General features: G+C 33.9%; 3 protein-coding genes across 7 annotated transcripts; 1 reads left to right on the forward strand and 2 right to left on the reverse strand.

Annotated features, from left to right (window-relative positions):
- Positions 1-69: 69 nt before the first annotated feature.
- On the reverse strand, positions 70-9,343 carry LOC122567329 (DNA-binding protein P3A2). 4 transcript variants are annotated; one of them, XM_043725705.1, is made up of 8 exons: positions 9,267-9,343; positions 7,343-7,617; positions 5,768-5,892; positions 5,234-5,659; positions 4,836-5,138; positions 4,284-4,424; positions 4,049-4,196; positions 70-2,494 (listed from the first exon to the last, which is right to left on the reverse strand). In XM_043725705.1, exons 2-8 carry the CDS (start codon positions 7,518-7,520, stop codon positions 2,163-2,165), a joined length of 1,653 nt encoding a protein of 550 aa, XP_043581640.1. In that variant the 5' UTR covers positions 7,521-7,617; positions 9,267-9,343; the 3' UTR covers positions 70-2,162. The 4 variants fall into 4 exon arrangements, with proteins under 4 accessions (XP_043581640.1, XP_043581641.1, XP_043581642.1 ...); XM_043725706.1 differs by lacking the exon at positions 9,267-9,343 and adding an exon at positions 8,783-8,920 and having other exon boundaries at positions 7,367-7,617; XM_043725707.1 differs by lacking the exon at positions 9,267-9,343 and adding an exon at positions 8,783-8,920 and having other exon boundaries at positions 4,938-5,138.
- Positions 9,344-9,425: 82 nt separating this feature from the next.
- On the forward strand, positions 9,426-11,459 carry LOC122567333 (5-demethoxyubiquinone hydroxylase, mitochondrial). 2 transcript variants are annotated; one of them, XM_043725710.1, is made up of 3 exons: positions 9,426-9,558; positions 10,691-10,860; positions 10,938-11,459. In XM_043725710.1, exons 2-3 carry the CDS (start codon positions 10,704-10,706, stop codon positions 11,366-11,368), a joined length of 588 nt encoding a protein of 195 aa, XP_043581645.1. In that variant the 5' UTR covers positions 9,426-9,558; positions 10,691-10,703; the 3' UTR covers positions 11,369-11,459. The 2 variants fall into 2 exon arrangements, with proteins under 2 accessions (XP_043581645.1, XP_043581646.1); XM_043725711.1 differs by having other exon boundaries at positions 9,558-9,678.
- On the reverse strand, positions 9,882-14,095 carry LOC122567331 (protein shifted). The gene is made up of 6 exons (XM_043725708.1): positions 13,502-14,095; positions 12,693-12,935; positions 12,426-12,569; positions 11,488-11,640; positions 10,534-10,629; positions 9,882-10,434 (listed from the first exon to the last, which is right to left on the reverse strand). Exons 1-6 carry the CDS (start codon positions 13,653-13,655, stop codon positions 10,208-10,210), a joined length of 1,017 nt encoding a protein of 338 aa, XP_043581643.1. The 5' UTR covers positions 13,656-14,095; the 3' UTR covers positions 9,882-10,207.
- Between the last annotated feature and the right edge of the window lie 1,436 nt (positions 14,096-15,531).

The raw sequence follows: 15,531 nt of genomic DNA on the forward strand, positions 1-15,531 counted from the left end.
GTAACCAAAGCAGAAAGGTGACACAACAATAACATATGTACAAATTACATTGTAAGATACACAGTGGTAAAGTCATGTACACATACATCTATAATTATCTAAAATGGTATTACATTCTTTTCTCAAATGACATTAAACTTAATTTATGTCTTGTGTGATTTCTTACAAACAAGAACAAAAAAATACAACATGGTCTTACATGGGAGTATCAATATATTACATCTTGTATGTAATGGCCATAGTTTTAAAAAACAATATAACAATTAATATCTAGTCATTGTGATCTGTTTTCTACTGATAATTATTAAATTTATCTACTCTCTCCTATAATGTTATAAAAACCTTCTTTCTTTTTGGTATCATTCATACTTAATGTCGAGGGCAGCTTGTTGTTTCAATGTTACGACTCTGCTCTTGACATACACTTTTTTAAAGAGAAGACTGTACTACACACCTACAGGAACTTCATGATCATCATTCATGATAGAGACACATGTACTAAAAGATATTAATTAAACAAGTATCACAAATTCATTATTAGTTATTATCTGAAAACAATATTTATGTATGTGTATGTGCGTGTGCGTGCGTGTGTGTGCATATATATATATATATGCACACACACATACCTATATATATATACGTATGATGCACACAAAGATACTAAAAAGTATAAAAATGTAAGTAAAATCGTCAGAATAATGAAATTCATTTTCGGTAGTCAATCACATATGCTTACAATACTTGATACCGCAACATTGAAACAAGATTGCACAGAAAAAATAATATTCTTCCTAACATTAAATATATTGTATAAAAGTGAGTTGGCATTTAAATGCATGAAAACATTTTGATTTTTTTTCATTAATAACCGAAATAAATAGATTATTTGAAAATGAAAATAAAGAACAATAAACGATTCTCCATTTCTACATTCTGCATGCTATCAAAGTAATACAGAATGGAAATGGAAAAATTTAATTGTCATTTTTGTGAGAATTATGTATATAGTGTTCTTTATAACATCACCTAAAAATAATTTTCTAATATAACATAGTATTAATATGATAAAAGTAATTATGTTTTTTGGATGTGTACTTCAAATCCATATGTCTTATTTTTCAAAAAATTATGTCTTATAGCCTATTTGTACCCGTCAGAAATGCTTAATTTTTTTTTCATTTATCTCTACTGTCGATTATTAATGTATATTAATATGTATCGTTATATATCTCTATCGCCGAAAAATGACTCATCTCCATATCTCAATTTATCATAAAAATAGGCTACATATTACATTTTGTTTTAATCCGATAGCCAAATTTGATTAACTCAAAAATTACATTTAGTTCGGAATCCTGATGCTACGAAATGTGAATTCGTTTTTCATTGAACTTCAAAAAGGTTTTTACATATGACAGATCTTTTCATAAATATTTTTGAAACCATAAGCATCTTTTGGGACTTGATCTTGTCTGAAAAAATAATCTATCATTAATAAGTTCAATAAATAAATTCGAATTATATAGTTACAGCATTAACTCGTTCAATTAAAGTCCTTTTTAGATCATTAGTTTGATGTAATTAAATTATATAATTTGTTAGTAATCATCTCTTTCGTAAAATAGTTTAACGCAAATTTAAAATTCTTTGGTATATTGATCGTTCTTAAGGACCCGACACTAAGACTAGATGAAAATATTTGTATCCGTGTTTGCTTATTGGAAAATGTTAAATATCCAGACGACGGATACTATCACTATAAATACATCGATGAAACTTTGCATGTTCAACGATTTTCATTCATCGAGCGTCGCAGTACTTTCTAAAAATTAGTACTATCTTTGAGAAATTGAATTACAAGTGAATACTTCTAAGTGTCTACAATGAATCTTGAATACAAATATGATTACATTCAAGTCCAATGAGTCATCGAACATTCAATCATTTTCACTCTCCAAACATATTCGCTATTCATTTACTGTTTCTCAATAAGAGAACACACTATACGATGATTCAGAAAAGACACAATCATCTCCCTTAATATTAATAACACATATCATTTCTAATACTCTCACTCTTCTTCTCATGAACACCACTAATGTGCACCTGTCGCATTTTGGTGTTAACATAAAAGCTTCGTATTAACTATGTAAAACGCTTTATTCTGGACTAGAGACGGTTTGTTGTTGTTGACTATCCTCATCTTTTACAACTTCGGCTTGCATAGCCTTCGTGAGGACATTAGCATCTTTCAATGATATTACTTGAAGAACTTGATGTTCACCTGCGGCGTTTATCATTGTCATAGGATGCCCTTGAATAGTGACAGCTTCAATGCTAGCTTCCCCATTTCCAGGCTCAACCTTTGGGACTTGAACCATTGGTGTAACTACTTGCATCGTACCGTCACTTTGAATATTGGCAACCATAGTTTGATACATACTAGCAGATACTGGTACTGTTATCACTCCTGAGACGGAAACAGGATAGCCTGAAACAAAGAAGTAACTGTCCTGTGTTCTGCCCCTGACCAGGCATTTTTCTCTCTGTATAGCAAACTGGGAATTAAAAAGTCAAACTTAATAATTCGAAGAGCACGTATTCGTACGTGTATTTTCGATATCCACCATTTTTTCGGATTTGTGCGTTCATGCTACCAGTTTACGATACAGTCAGATTTAACGGGCTATACGTTTTTTCTAAAACTTAAATGACAAGTTAAAAGTATATTGTTCTATACAAAGCTAATAAAAAAATGTTATATTAATAGGGTGTGCTAAAGAAAAGTAGATATACTTACTCTATGTGTCAAATATTTAATGTAATTGAAAAGATGAATACTTTTGTTTTCACATCTAGCATTATCTTTTTTTCTGGCACACCCTTTTAATGTAATATCATTAATGTGCAAACATAATTCTTATCTACACTTCAGAAAAAATAAGGCATTAATAAAAAGCAACAGATGTTTAAGCCAATCTGTAAAATCAAGTATGGACGAGCATAAATTATACAAATACGAATTCTTTTATTAAAAATAATTTATTGATTCAAATAAATTAGAAAATAGCAATCGTGAGTAGCTTAAACAAAGGCTGCGAAATACAACAGCTATAAAATAATAAAAACATCAACAAAAAATACTCTATGTACAGCAGTTTTATTTCTCTTTGTTTTAATTAAAGTAAATTAAAGTAACCAATTTTCGATAATAATGGTAAAGTGATTGTAGAACAGGGATAGGTTGGTTCTTTATATAATCATCAATACCTTCCTTTATTTTCTCGTTTAAATTTAAAATCTTAAGAATCCATGTGAACCGATCGATTCTACCTGTTTACTTTATAACGTACACACTTTAAAAATCTTTAAAAATCTATGCATCTAAAGCTTTCCATAGAAATGTACGAACTATACATGCAACATTCCAATATATAAATATATTGTAGACTTCAATGAATTGCTTTTCAGTATATAAAAAAACAATATGTACATGCATATGGATACATTACGTTCAAATTTAATTCTATCATTTGTATCATTTCATCATTATCGAGCCCCTGCTAAAAAGTTCTTGAATTTTATCTCATCTCAGAAAGAGAATAGTCTAAAAACGATATAGACATATGTGTATATACAAAACGACACAATATTGAGAGCAACTTCTCTAGTTTCTCTCTAGTAAAGTTCCTTGATTTATCACACGACATTTAAACGTAAATTAATTCATAAAAATCAATACATAAGTGCCCTGAACATTTTTTTGATGATCTCTTACATGTATCATGGATTCTTAAAGAAGAAATTAAAATAAAGCTGTGCATAGCTCCGAATGAAATTGCATATGTACAGTATCAAAAAAGAATAACTAATCGATATTCTACTTTCGTTGTACAAAGTAGTAGAACACGTAGGTATTTTTCTTGAATGGAGCGTAGCAGACAGCATGCAAAACAACAAAGGATCCTGGGCCAGTAAAAATGAATTCACTGTTCAAGTAGCTCCTGGCCGGCGACGGTGCAGAGCCTATAGAAAACTGTTTTACCGTGTCCATCTTCTCCTGTGAGAATGATTTGACCATCTTGACCTAATGTTGCTTCTGTAACGCTGTTTAAATCGACAGCGACACTAGTACCTTCCCCACTGCCTGCTACTTCAGCGAGTGCTTGCACTTCTCCTTGACTTGTATGGATCTGTAAATAAGAAAATTCATTCTCATTTTAAAACTTTGCTCCTAAGGTCAAAAAGGAAAACATAAAAAGTGGTTTATGATAACTTACGGTAGCTACACCTTGAACCTGAGCTGTTGTACCATCTGGTAGTGTAATTATTGGGTTACTAGGATCAACTTGGATGATTGATACGGTGCCATCAGGGTTCGTTATTGTTTGTAAAACTGCCGTCGGATATTGAGCCGTCATCTAGAACACAAGAACGAAATATTAATTATGATGGCAGAATCACGTGTCTTTTTAAATATTTTAAAAAGCAAGATATGATTACAACTGAAAACATGGTGAAAATTTTACAGAAGGTATAACCAAATAAAATGTGATTCCAAGTATGACGACAACGACTACAGAAATAAAGATAGATTAAACTCAAATAAGGGAAACCAAACACATGAACATAAACGCAAATTGCGTATAAAGGAATTTCAAATTCTAATTTTTTTTAATGTAAAATCAGAATTTAAAGAAACACCATGATATCACAATGTACTATCGAACCTTGCATCAAATTTGATTAGACTGAAACTGTACTAAATAATTGAACTTTTTTCAATCACGTTGTTTCGATCAATTCTTTTTTTGTACTCTATCCACTCCCACCTGAGTGGCAGTGGCAAGAGCTGTAGGAGACGCGGCAATGATTTGTGCTGGCGAAGAGTTTCCCTTAGATGAATCCGTGCTGCTGAGGCGAACAACTCCCACCGTCTGCTGTTGTTGCTGCGATTGTCCACCTTGCCCTTGACCGGATGAATGTGACGGATGCGACGAGGAATGAGGAGTCGATTGTTGTATCAGTACATTTGATTTATCATCCTCTTCACTGAATGCAGGTAGAAGATCTTCTCTTCCATGAAATTTATAACAGTTTATTACAATTTGTCTTAACGCATGTGTCCAAGAAATCTAAAAAAAATGCATAAGAACAAACATTAAGTAGTTTAGAAAATTTATCCGAAATGAAAAAAAGGTGTTCAAAGATTCTTTAGATATCTACAAACCTTCTGTTTCTCATCTTCAGACCTTGCATCCATGCGCACATTTGCCCAAGGAAGTTCTTTTGGCCACCATGGTGGCCGTGTACTATCTCTTCCCCAACCAGGTTTACCTCTGCCTGTAGAATACTTTAACATTAAAGGGATGAATGCTCTGAGTTGAGCTTGCGTCATTTTTTCCACGGGTGTTGGTATGCCATCTATTATAAGAGGTGGTAATTCATATAAAGATGGATCGTCTTGTACTGGTGGCGGAGCTTGTTGTGCGAGCGCACTTTCAAGTTCTTCCATTATAACATTTCTTAAATTTTTTACTACATCCTCTAATGGTTTTGCCCCAAACACTTTATAACTACTGTTTGGCTTTCCTGGTGTAGCTACTAATACTACTGCTTGTTGTCCAACTCGCGTTGCAAACTCGTCTATAGTTTGCTGTAAAAAATACATATTTAATAAATAATAAATAAATAAATAAATGATAATAAATATTTAAAGGCATACAGATAACAAGATAAAACATAGTAATGTGTATATACTTACTCTAAGTTTTCTTAGGAGTCTGTTTTGTTGTCTCTTTCTAATGCTGGGATTTGTTTCAAAGCTATGAGGTCGTTTCCTCTTTTTCGCTGAGACAATGGCTGCCGCGGCGGCTACGCCAACAGGGCCTAAATGTGCAAATTATTAACTATATGTTTTCTAATTTTACAATCCCACACCAATGTCAGTAAAATGTCAGTAAAATATCAGTAATATTAAAAGATACTCAAGAAAAAATTTCAATTTGTGTGGTATTTCCAAAATATTTTTGTTAAAATATTTTTATCCTATTTATGTATATGTATATATGTATAAAGATATTTTACTGACATGTCAACATGTATCTTTAGTTCATTCAAAACAAGAGATGCAAAGCAGTAGTGATATGAAACGTGCTTGATATCCAAGGATATATTATACATATATTAAAATGAATTAAATTTATATATGTGTATAGAATTCAATATTATGTTTTATAACAGTGAAATGAAGATATTTGAAATCTAGATAAATAATATATTCTTGAATTTTGTTCGATAAGGTAAAAATGAACATCTACAAAATATTACATATATCTCTATAACATTTAGAGAGTAAACATAACAATCAACTTATTGCACAAAGTAAACACAAATATAAATGATAAATATTAAGCTAATTTATAAGCTATAATATTTTAATAAACACACAGGAAAGATGATATATATGAATAATTCTAAATTTGCCAGTGAAAATTACTGCATAAAATGCAAAATTAAGATGTATATAAAAAACAGTGTTTCCATGTATGTAGAATATTAAAAACATGAAGCAAATAATATTACAGCACACAAACAATGTAAAATGCATTCAATAATGGTATTTTTTGTGAATATTTTCTTTGTAATTTGTATTATGAGTACTTATCTTGTTGAAAGAGAATTAGAATGATTAAAAAAATGAGATATAAAAAAAGGCAAAAAAAGAAAAGAAACAATAAATTCATGCTGCACTGTCAATGATGTAAATGAAAAAAACAATAAACTTATGTATTTTCTTTTAAATGACTTAATAAAAATACAAACAACTAAAACTATTAACCATATTAGGGCTCCATAGATCTTCTTATAAATGTATTTTAGTTTAATATTTAATAGTTACCAAATTAGATGTATCATTGGCAGGCAGTATTTTATTTCTATCTTTCTGTTGATAATAAATCAAGGTAACTTCAATTCTATGAATCTCCATATTTTTTGATATAATTATTATAATATTGCAAAAGATAATCGTTTTTCTTTATCTATGTTCAAAGAATTGAATATTATACAAATTATACTTTAATACTTTATATATTATATAAAAAAATTAGAATAATATGCATTATTAACATTATCAATTATAAACTGAAAAATGTCAATCACAATCCAAAATATTTAATTTACAAAGTCCTTCACTTATTTTTTCCTTGTGCCTATGTAATGAGACTTGTTCATTTAACATTATTGGTGCACCCTCTATGTTACTTTCCTTTTGTAAATGAAAATGATTAGAATATAAATAACTCAAAAGGTGAAAAAGCAAAAAAATGGAAATCACCATTAGCGTGTTTGATTTGCCAACCTGCAGCGGCGAGCTGGGCCGTCACATCATCATCCATAGCAGCTGTCAAAAGGTCACCCTCCTCATATGTTTCAGACCCACTACTTGGCTCGTCATCATCATCATCTGAGATTCTATCCATTGTGCCAGGCTCTGCACTAGGCAGAGACACCATCTTTTTGTCTTCGTCCGTCTTGTCTTCGGTTATATTGCAATGCCCCGTCGAAACAGATGCCAATCTTTGATGTTTTATTTTCTTTCTACATCACCTCCTAAATCAAAAGAAATAAGCTTATATGAGAAATAAAATATAAAATATAAAATATGAAATATAAAATATATAGAACAGTAGACTGTCTCTTGTAAATGTATAAATTTTTCAAAACAAAGTTGTCTTCCATAATGTTTATAAATTTACCTTCTGTTAAGCTTATATAGTGATATTATTTAAATATAACTACAAAATAATGTTCTTTTAGCTATATATAGAAAATCATTCATATTATTTATAGGAAAGAACTTCAGTGTTAAAAGAAATGTTGAAATTTATTATGTTCATATATATAATAAAACATAACAGTACGAATAAGTCTAGATCCAACAATAAAAAAGATGATAAGATTGTACATCAAATAATATTTTAAGAGCAATTAAAATAATGATATCATTATATATGTATCATTAATTGATGATATAAAGGTAGGAAAAACACATAAACAGATGTTCTTACTACATACATATGAACTATAAAATATTACAAAGTATAATAATGACATTGAATATATAAGTATTTCCATGTGGAATACTGCATGATAAGGGTAGAGTAGATAAGAATCCAGGATGATGATGCTACATACGGTCAGAATTTGAGAAACATAAACAATGAGTTTCAGGCGGAAGTGTTTCCCGCGCGTACGTTTAGGATCCCCACGCATGATGAAACGTGATGCTATAAGATATTCGCACTAAACGTGAGACAACATCGTGAAAAAGGAGCGCGCGGAAACAAATTAACGTAACGTAAATATGTGGTCGTCGTCGTCGTCGTCGCCGTGGTCTGTGCATAGACATAGGATATCGGTGATACGCGGATGAAGCGTAGCGAACCGGTGTTACACTCGGGGTGACAGCGAGCAACAAATACATATTTGTTGGATGAATTTGACAGGCGACGCGACAGACGACAGACGGCGGACAGGCAGTTAAGAAGAGTGGTAAGAGCGTGGCTTGGCAAAGCGTGACGAGGTGTGAGAGAACAGAGAGAGAAGATGCGCCAAGCCGCGCACACGGCGCGTTTATTTGGTGGATACTTGGGGGGGCAATGAAAATGCGCAGGGCACACGCAAAAGAGACCACCTCCGGGGCCGCAAAGCTCATGACCGCGGTACCGCGGAGCCATGGAGCAGGCCCAGTGAAAATCGCGAGTTGCGTACGCACCTTGTGTGTCCCGTGAGTGGTCACCCGATCAGGGAGGGCTCAGGGTTTCGCGTCTGCGGGGAGGCCGCCGTCGGCTACGCTCTCTCACCACGCCCTACGCTCGCGTCTCGCGGTCTCATCTCGCCACCCGTGTTAAACGCTCACCCGCACAGCACCACCACCGTGAGGCTAAAACGCGACCTTCTACCTCACCGGGCGTAACTCGCGTGTACGTCGCGCCACGCCACAACAACACACACAACAGCCGCCATAGACACCATGGCCAGTTTCGCCAGCAGCCGTATCGATCGGCTACGCGGCCCTCCATCTCCACCACAACAAACGCGGCAGCGAGGCGGCCATTTTGAGCGAGCCTGCGCGGTGCACTCCAAGCAGACGATGCGAAATTGCCCTTATTTCGCGAATAAGCAACATACGCGCATCGCCCGGTCCCTCAACGATCAATTACGTGCTAATAACGCACCGATACTTATTCGGCACTCACCGATTTCCCCTCAGAATCCGCAAAAAGGTACCAGCGACCACGGAAACACGAACACCATATACATGTATACGGATCTGGAATAACCTGATTGGCTGGTACCACTGGGGTACGCGTCATGGCGTCCATCCGATCTACCTTCTTATTGGATCCTGAAACACGTGACTCTTGTTCTCAGCGTCCCTGGAACGATGTTGCTGAGTTTCAGTCTAACCTAAAAACTTGCACCATCTGAAACGGCAAGAAACAATCGTTTGTTGTTTTGACGTTTTCTATTCGAAAGACTTTATCCTGGGTATGCAATTCCTCCTTCTATTTTATTGTCTTTATAGCGATACTCTTGTCTTACGTTTTCGTAATGAGAAATTGTTGTAAATTGTTATCGAGATATAAAGTTCGAATCTTAAATACGAAGGTAATTTAAAGAGATAACATGTAATCTTACGAAATCAACAAGGAAAAATACCAATTACAAGAAAGAAAATATATTTTATTTTATTTTTTTTACAATCATTATAATAAATCTAACAATATAAAAGTATATTATTTAAAAATAATATTTAATAGTATAAAATGTTGTAAAGCAGCTTTACATATCACATCTGGAGTGGGGTAAATTACTAATTATACATGTTAGTTTAGTGGTATCAACCAATTGGATTTAAAAAATATATATATATATATACTGTTATTAAATTTACATAGTAATACTTTATAAAATTAACGATTCGTAATTTTCTGAATACATATCTAGTATTGTCTTAAGTATAAAAATTGTTAAACTAAATGCGAGGTTTGAAGTAAAAAATGTCTTAAACTCATGAATGAATACAGTCTAAATAGAATTCAAGACATTTTGTAATTTTATGTTAAATAAGAAATCTTGTTGCATCGATCCAATTGGCTACAGACCAATACCACCAGCAAAAAATATGTTTTTACTTTCAAGCCCATGGCTTGTTCTTATTGCACAGTTTTCCAAACCAACCAGGCTCACAAAGACACGTATTATCAGGTTGACACGTTCCATTTCTGCATGCTCTTGTACAGGCTGAGCGTTGTGGAGATCTTCTACCAATTTCACAATGATCTCCTTTGAAGCCAGTAGGACATCTGCACACATTGTTCCCTTTGCATTTCCCTCCATTTAAACAAGGAATTACGCACTTTGCTAAAAAAGTGAAAACATATTTATTATGAAGCCAATACTATAATTTTAACCATTAGTAGCTACCAAATGTAGCTACATTTCTATTATAATTTTACTTACAAAATTCACAACGTAATCCAAAATATCCTTTTGGACATTCGCAAGTATCTTTTTGTACACATTTCCCACCATTTAAACATTTTTCCGCACATATACCTAAAATTAATTGTGCTTTAATTAGGAGAAAAAAATTTTTGTTACAAATGCTTTCTTAAAGTTCGTAGAAAAAAATGGTGTATCTTAGACAGCTTGGAATTCGATTGGCTAGTACATCAGCAGCTTCAGGAGCAACTAGATCAGGGAAATTATTGGATTCAGTTATAAGGGTAGATCATGCTGGAGAATTAGGAGCTGATAGAATATATGCTGGACAAATGGCTGTTTTAGGTATAAATATACTGTAAATATATACCAGGATGTGGTTGTTTCTTTGGATATAAATTTAACACAGGTATATAAGACAGGTAGAACATCTGTTGGTCCAACTATTCAACATATGTGGGATCAAGAAAAGGAACATCGTGCAAAGTTTGAAGAGTTGATTAGAAAATATCGTGTAAGACCCACTGTTCTAACACCTGTTTGGAACATTGCTGGGTTTGTCCTTGGTGCTGGTACAGCACTCATGGGAGAAAAAGCAGCTATGGCTTGCACTGTAGCTGTTGAAACAGTGATCACAGAGCATTATAACGATCAATTACGTGCACTGATGGAAAGTGATGAAAAAGTACATGAAGAAGTTTTAGAAACGATTAAAAAATTTCGTGATGAAGAACAAGAACATCATGACACTGGTCTAAAGCATGGTGCAGAACAAGCACCATTCTATCAAGCTTTAACAAATGTTATTAAATTTGGTTGTAAAACTGCTATATCAATATCCAAAGTTATATAAATTATATAATTTGTTAATATAGTACAAAAGTGTAACTTTAATAAAATATTTATAAATATCATATTTAAGTAAATAAAATATCTGTTTTATATATATGTCTTATTTTGAAATCAAAATACCTCCTTCACAATATGGTCCTTGAAAACCTGGTGGACATGAACAAACACCAGGTGCTGTACAATTGCCACCATTCATACAGTTTGGATAGCACAATGCCTTTTTACAATGAGGTGGGCCTAAATATCCATCTGGACAAGGTCCAGGATTAGGTTCTGCAATGAAAAATATTACATAAAGAAGAGAGATTCATTTGATATCAGTAACAGGTACAGGATTTGAATATAATAAGTGTAATCATAAAAGTATTTTTTAGTAATATTGTATAAATTCATAAATAGTATAAGTAAATATCAAATTGGTTCATGCATAAATTTTACCTTGTCTTTCACCTTTAGATCATAAACAATTATCGTTCATTGCGAATGAACACAAGACACATTGAGCGATTATTTTCCGCTACACCCACATAAATTTAAGCAGATAAACGCAATTACACATTGACTTAAGAGAATACTTCAGTCACTTAAGATGGCTTTCATTAATAAATATTTTAGGATACATTCGGGTCAGAGAGATTCATGCGTTCATTGATTTAAAGAAACTATTTTATCGATTACAGATCTATGGGATAAGCGGATAAGAGGATCTACCTTCATGCTAAGCGGTAAGCGTTATAGTGAGTTGCATACACAAAGATATATTTTGTGCACCGATCGAACAGAAACACAATCGAAATCATCGTCAATTCATAACATGTCTCCTACTCCACATACATCATTATTACAAAAAATGTTTGCTTCTATCGTCATCTTTTCTTATCTTTTTGCAAAGAGCAGTTTTCATGGTAATGAAACAGTTGAGATTTCGATAGTTTCTAATTGAAGTGTGTAGCAAGTTGAGCAATGAATTATTGCTGATACAGAACTCTGCGGGCAGACACATGTGTGTGTGTGTGTGTGTAGAAAGAGATGATCATGGGCGCGATTGACGCACTCACCGCGCACGGCGCATTCTTTTCTCAGGTTAAGGCGAAGGGGTGTTCCGTTTAAAGGTTTTCCCTTACGACTTTCAATCATCAAACCGATGCCTAATTGCGCAATGCCCGAATTATTACCGGAACATGGTAATAGGACGCTGAATTCTGTGAATTTAATGAACATTATGCATTTATTTATATACGTAGGCATTAAATTTGATAATTTTTTGTTAATCAATTAAATTTGTTGACTGAAAATACTTCGATAAATAAAAAGGCATAAATTACCCTTGGGTCTCTTGGGTACTCTTCCTTGCGTTTTGATCGTGATATATGGTGTTTTCAGGATCGTTTCGTCGAACGATTTTAATCGATAAAAATTATAGTAATATTTCTTTACACCAGACTTCCATGTAAAATTCACGTACGTTACTTCGCTCGGGATAATCGGTAATTTGCTTTCGAATTCTGGATCCAATAGATAAGGCAAGACCCTACCCTCCGTAATCGCGAATATCTCCATTTCAACCCCTAAACGAAACAAAGAAGGAAAAGATAGATTGTAACTTGTTACATTGTCATACATATTTATGTGGAGTGATGTTGGAATAAATTTAAAGAAATAGATTGTTACTCTAATACTATTTATATAATAAATTAATACAGTATATCTATACTTAAACTTATACTGAGAGAATCACATAAAAGATATGTATATATATATGAACAATAATGAATGAATTTTTATCTAATAATGAAATAACATAGTATCATATAACATAAACAGATATATGAAGTATTTTACAACATAAACTAGATATAAGATAAAAAATAAATATTGTCCCCATATACTAAAATCATGAATAAGTGAATGTCACAACAGCATCCCAAAAAATGGTAATTTTATCAATATCAAATAAATTCTTTAGAATGACAATATGTATATTTTTCTTTTAATATCAATATGATAAGAATATCAAGAAGAACAAAATACTGTAGGAATGAAATAACACAGTATATGTAAAAAGAAAAATGCGGCACCCAACACGGATGGATATTCGTGGCGCGGTAGTATCGATATCCGTAAACCAACTTACCGCTGAACATTTTGATCTGTTGCTGGTCGATCCATAGGGAGATGTCACCGGTTGGTTTGTGCCCATTGCCGGATCGATGGTGATTTCTCGCGGCCGCCGTGTCCAGAAGCAGAGCGATCGCCGCCGAGGCCAGGGCGGCTGCGGCCCACTGCATAATTAAAGACGTGCCGCCAGGTGTTGCACGGTTTATGACTAGCCCCCTTGTGGCTATGTAAATCTTTCTCTTTCTGTGATTCTTTGTAAGCGTAAGCTATTCGTTGATGTAAGTGACACTCGTGTGTCTTGGTGTGTACAGCCCGACGGAACAGGCCACGATTCAATGCGTGAAATTTGGGATTTCACGGCGAGACTCGAGACGAACGAGCACGTTCTCACGCACGCAATCTAATGAGCTGACACAATCCAGAGAGACACGTATGCGAAACTTCAATGGGGATCAGATCTCGCGATCAAGGGAACGACCAACGACCGGTTGACCGACGACCAATTTCGCCGATGTCTGGTTGTAACTTTCTGCCAGCTCTGTCGATAATGCAGCCGTACGATCATACGACGTTAAGTCAACAAGACGCGTATGCACACGTTCGTACAGGCCGCGTTGCTGCGGCAAACTGACTGACTGACTGACTGACTCAATGAGAAAAGGTCTACAGCAACCCGTCTTCTTGCTGTGAGTCCGAGAGCAAAATCTCTATCTCTTAAGGGGTCCCGATACGTTTGGGGATAAGGGTGCGTGCACAACGATTTCAAGAATCGATATTTGATGCTTCTTTTGAAACTTGACCGATCATACTTTCTGACATAATCTCCATTGGATTTTCTTAATTTCTTCTTTGACATTTTTAATATCTTCTAATTTTGCTACGTTGCTTGCTACCGTGATCTTTCATTGTTAACAAAATGTATTGAATTTGCTGAAAATATGAACAAATCATTCTTAATCCATCGAATATATTTTTATTTGTTGAAAGAAAAATAAGAACAGGGCACAAAAATTCGTAGGTCATAGTAGTAAATATTTGATGTTAAGAACAGCTTCGAAATGTAATATATAAGTCCTCATTGAACAAAGCTGTGAATTTAAATTTGAATTGATTCGAATATTACCTTGATTGCAATTCATAATTGCAATACAGCCATTGTCATCAATAAAATCTATCGAATATCGAAAATAAAAAGAATTCATGTAAATACAATTATTTGCATAACAATCGCAATATTACAAAATTCTTTGTATTCGACGAGTCTGTGAATGATCTTATTAAAGACGGACGTGTTTCTTGGAGAGATAAATATCTGGTATTTATTTGGTAAATCAAGAACAGTCCTGTTGACGTATTTTATGGTCTATCAGTCGATATCAATCTCCTCGGGACTCGAATATTGTATACGCGGATATATGGAAATCAGAATTCGGATTAGCAAATAAGGTGAAAAGAAATGGGTGGAAGGAACCAGTTTTTAAACGTCTTTGGCCGGGTTCCTCCTCTTCGTTTCTTCTCTCCATTCTCTTTCGTACTTCGTCGTCTATTCCCCTCCTTATCCCTCCCCTGTCTGTCTTTGCATTCGGCAAAGAGAATTCACTGTTGCAGTGTGGGCTTTGTTCCCGAGCTTGACACCAAGTCTGCTGTTAACTTATCTTTCGGCTTCTCTGGAATCTCTTGAATAATCTGTGAGGTGTCAGAAATCGATCAGATACGAACGATCGACGATGAAGCATTTCAAATACATGCTATTTCGCACAACTGTTTCAAAGTAACATACTCTACTATTCCAGGACTGTTCTTACATCTCTGGCAATAAAAATCTTGTAGATGGAACAAAATCTTTAAACCTTACTTTTGGTCAGCTTTTCAATAAGAATACATATTCCAATCCGCGTTAAAAGGGGATTACTAATCACGAACAATATCGTAACAATAATGAAGAATCTTCTGAAGTGTTAATCACGTATTAAAGAGACTGTTACGAAAATTAAATGTAAATTTATCAAGTATTTTAAGTTCTTATTGTAGTTTCTATTATATAAT

This window comes from Bombus pyrosoma, linkage group LG5 (genome assembly GCF_014825855.1).
Source record: "Bombus pyrosoma isolate SC7728 linkage group LG5, ASM1482585v1, whole genome shotgun sequence".
Lineage (NCBI taxonomy): Eukaryota > Metazoa > Arthropoda > Insecta > Hymenoptera > Apidae > Bombus > Bombus pyrosoma.

Coding starts and splice junctions, on each gene's coding strand:
- LOC122567329 (XM_043725705.1), bottom strand. CDS start 7,520: ATGGTGTCTCTGCCTAGTGCAGAGCCTGGCACAATGGATAGAATCTCA. Junction 5,893..7,342: donor GCAAATCAAACACGCTAATG/GTGATTTCCATT, acceptor TTGCACATTTAG/GCCCTGTTGGCGTAGCCGCC. Junction 4,197..4,283: donor AGGTTCAAGGTGTAGCTACC/GTAAGTTATCAT, acceptor TCTTATTTACAG/ATCCATACAAGTCAAGGAGA.
- LOC122567333 (XM_043725710.1), top strand. CDS start 10,704: ATGGTGTATCTTAGACAGCTTGGAATTCGATTGGCTAGTACATCAGCA. Junction 10,861..10,937: donor TGGACAAATGGCTGTTTTAG/GTATAAATATAC, acceptor TATATAAGACAG/GTAGAACATCTGTTGGTCCA.
- LOC122567331 (XM_043725708.1), bottom strand. CDS start 13,655: ATGCAGTGGGCCGCAGCCGCCCTGGCCTCGGCGGCGATCGCTCTGCTT. Junction 12,570..12,692: donor AGTACCCAAGAGACCCAAGG/GTAATTTATGCC, acceptor TTAAATTCACAG/AATTCAGCGTCCTATTACCA. Junction 11,641..12,425: donor AAAAGAATGCGCCGTGCGCG/GTGAGTGCGTCA, acceptor TTTTCATTGCAG/AACCTAATCCTGGACCTTGT.